Source organism: Limulus polyphemus, unplaced genomic scaffold (genome assembly GCF_000517525.1).
Source record: "Limulus polyphemus unplaced genomic scaffold, Limulus_polyphemus-2.1.2 Scaffold2837, whole genome shotgun sequence".
Taxonomy (NCBI): domain Eukaryota; kingdom Metazoa; phylum Arthropoda; class Merostomata; order Xiphosura; family Limulidae; genus Limulus; species Limulus polyphemus.
In genome coordinates this window covers 8,038-11,050 of record NW_013668447.1, presented here as the reverse complement: position 1 = coordinate 11,050, position 3,013 = coordinate 8,038, and the positions used below count along the sequence as shown (strand labels likewise).

The window sequence follows — 3,013 nt, the reverse complement described above, 5'->3', positions numbered from 1 at the left end:
TGATATCGATGACGCAACAGTATGCTATTTTATATGTTTGCATTCTTTTGAAAAAATTCTTTCTGTAGTGTCTTCTTTATATGAAAAAATAAGATTTCAGAGCATAATTTTTAGATCAAAGAATATTTTTTCATTAATTCAACTGAAAGATGTTTTTCTTTCTCTGTGATCTATATTATTACAGTAAGTATGCTAGTCAAGTGTTGTTTGTCTTGAGTACTAGACATTCTAATCAGGAAGAGAATTGTGTTCTATTTGTTCTGTCTTCTTCATATGTATCTTACTGCTATTTTTAAAGAATAAGCAAATGCTGTGAATAGACACATACCACCACAATACAGTAATTGTAAACATATTTTACTAGCCATCTTTTTATCGATGAAATAGGATTGTACTTTATTCTGTAACAGTCATGATGTTAATATCAAATATTTGCATTATTCAGATCACTCTACAAATCCCAGGAGCCTATAATCTGTCAATGGACCTGCCTGTAGTGATTGGAACAGTTCCCTTACGTACACGACCACCAAACTATAGGACACTTCAGTCTAACATGGAAAATTTACCTAGAACTAATGAAGCAAGATTGACATTTTACCCACCTGCACCTCCATATAGTGAAGTAGAGATGTCCTCACTACCTGATGAACGTATGTTGATAGATTCTCAATAAATAGAATAATAAGAACAAGTTAACATTTATTCTTTATAAAATTCTGCATGTGTTAATGAAAGTTTTTGTTTTTTCTTGATGTGCATGTGTAATTTAGGAAGACAGGTAGCTACAGCATGAAGTTGCCAAAGACAAAGTTTTTCTTTGAATTAGGAGAATATTATTGCAGTTGTGTTAAAAGAAACTGACCAAATAGAGTATTAAACTCTATAAAGATGGTACTGAAGAGAGAAAACCTCTTTCTTTTTAACATGCTAAAAGGAAAGTTAACATTTGTTTCATAGAACAAGTAATCAAATGTTCAGATTAAATAGCAATTAATATCAGTGTATGTAATATGTGCTTTTATCATCTCACAAAATTAAGTTTATTACACACAACCTATTCCATTATTTTTAAAGATTACTTTCTAAGTTCGAATAGTTTTTATAGCTGATATGAAACATTATGAAGAACTGTTCATTTTTAGTATTATTAATCAAGAAGCATTTGCAGTATTGTATAGCCTTTTATTGTCATTCATGGCGACAACAATTTATTCATTTTTTTTATCTGTGTAAAATTTTTTAAATGTGTAAAAAAAGAAAAGAAAGTGTAATTTTCAGTTTTTTATTATGTAGAAATGTATATTTTATTCTATTGTGTAAAGTACTATCTTTGGGTATGAAACACAGTACAGTTTTATAATTTGTATCATGCAGCACCACCAATGTATGCTGAGTGTGTTGAAGGTTCAGTAGACATTACTGAAGATGATGATGATATTATAGGAGACACTCGATTTACACCAACGTATGCCTATGTACATGACTATCAGTATCAGCCTCCTCCTGCTTATTCTGAGGTAAATGAGTAAAATTTAAGAAGTTTATTATAGTATATTGAGTATTATGTTGTGTGAAATTAAGGGAGATCCGACCGTAACAGGGACTAGTATAGTTCTTTACGTGAATTGTTAGTCCTCTTCTTTTTTCTATTATATTTTTATAGAATATGTGGATCAACTTTATAGATGGTATGCATCTTCTGTAACTTGTACTTTTTCTATTATGTTGGAATATGAAATTTTGTCAGAAAAGATAGTTGCTTGTCCTTTCTAAAAAATGTAATTTCTTATTACAAATTACTGCCAGTAAAAAAAGATTTTGGTCTACAAAATGTGAATAATATATCTGTTTAGCCAAAGAAAGGTTTAATGTGCAACCACATAAAAATCATTCAGAAAAATGGAAGTTATTTATAAAGGACAAAGTTCTTTTAATCTTACTGGTGAAATATAATATTACATTGTACATGTTATCTTATTGATAATTTATATAATTTGTCTTTGTGTATATGTGTGTTAATAAAAAAAAAAAAATGTTGGTAACAGGTTTATAACATTTTTCTTTTGTAGGTCGACCCTAATCCAGCTCCTGTAGTTGAAGAAGGACAGGGGTGAAGATATGTTATTGACATTGATGTTTTGGACCAGATGGGTGATAATAAAGTTAAAGATGTGCCATTTTAGCTACATCTTGTAAGGAAGATCATGTGGGAAGTTATTACTGTTGTCTTCTCATCCTATGACAGGCTAACTTCAGCACATGGCTAGCTTTTTATTAACATGGGTTTCTGCTAGATGGGCTACACTGCAATGAGTTGTAAAATATACACCATCACTATCTTTATTAGGGGTCAGGCCTACCTTTTTGTTCCATTTGAAAATTTAAAGAATTGTCAGCTTTGTTGTGTGAAATCAATATGCTTACTGAATATCAGAGCAGAAGAATGTTTCACAAATATATTGAATATAGCATACTGTCATAAACAACTTAAATGTATGTCCCATCAACATATCAAAACAAAAATATTATGTACAATAACTTGAGTTGTATGGATATTGGTATTTATATTGCAGTTTGAAACTGCACTTTTCAGCATTCAAACCAGATTTATTCTATTTGTTGTTCTTTTGTGTTAAAACTCGGGTAGTCTTTCTTGTGTTTAGTTGGGTTTTTTTTCTTTCCTAGATAATGCTTGTTAATGTTCATAATTTTACTTGTTAAATACCAACTGTGATGTTACTGTATTTATATTTTATTTCTTGTAAATCAACATGTGCATCAGTCATTTTTATTTCTAATATCTTGCTTTATAATGTTTTTTGTGTTCTGGTTTATTAAATTCGTATTTTATTCTTTTAGTCATTAAAATTCCAAATATACTTGGGATAGTCACTTGCAAAAGAAATGCAATCTTACTGTTTTGTTTTTATAGTAGCTAAAATATCCCTTTCAGTGTTTATTTATTTTACTTTTATTGAATGTTGTGTAAGAATTTAATTTTTAAAGGTAT

General features: G+C 29.4%; 1 protein-coding gene across 1 annotated transcript in view; it reads left to right on the top strand.

Moving 5' to 3' along the window:
* LOC106468022 (arrestin domain-containing protein 3-like) overlaps window positions 1-2,759 on the top strand; it is a 60,412-nt gene extending 57,653 nt beyond the window's left edge. The window contains exons 9-11 of the mRNA XM_022396327.1: window positions 411-653; window positions 1,378-1,520; window positions 2,073-2,759. Of these exons, the coding sequence (XP_022252035.1) occupies window positions 411-653; window positions 1,378-1,520; window positions 2,073-2,117 (431 nt within the window). The 3' untranslated portion in view covers window positions 2,118-2,759. The remainder of the gene's footprint in view (window positions 1-410; window positions 654-1,377; window positions 1,521-2,072) is intronic.
* Window positions 2,760-3,013: the final 254 nt, after the last annotated feature.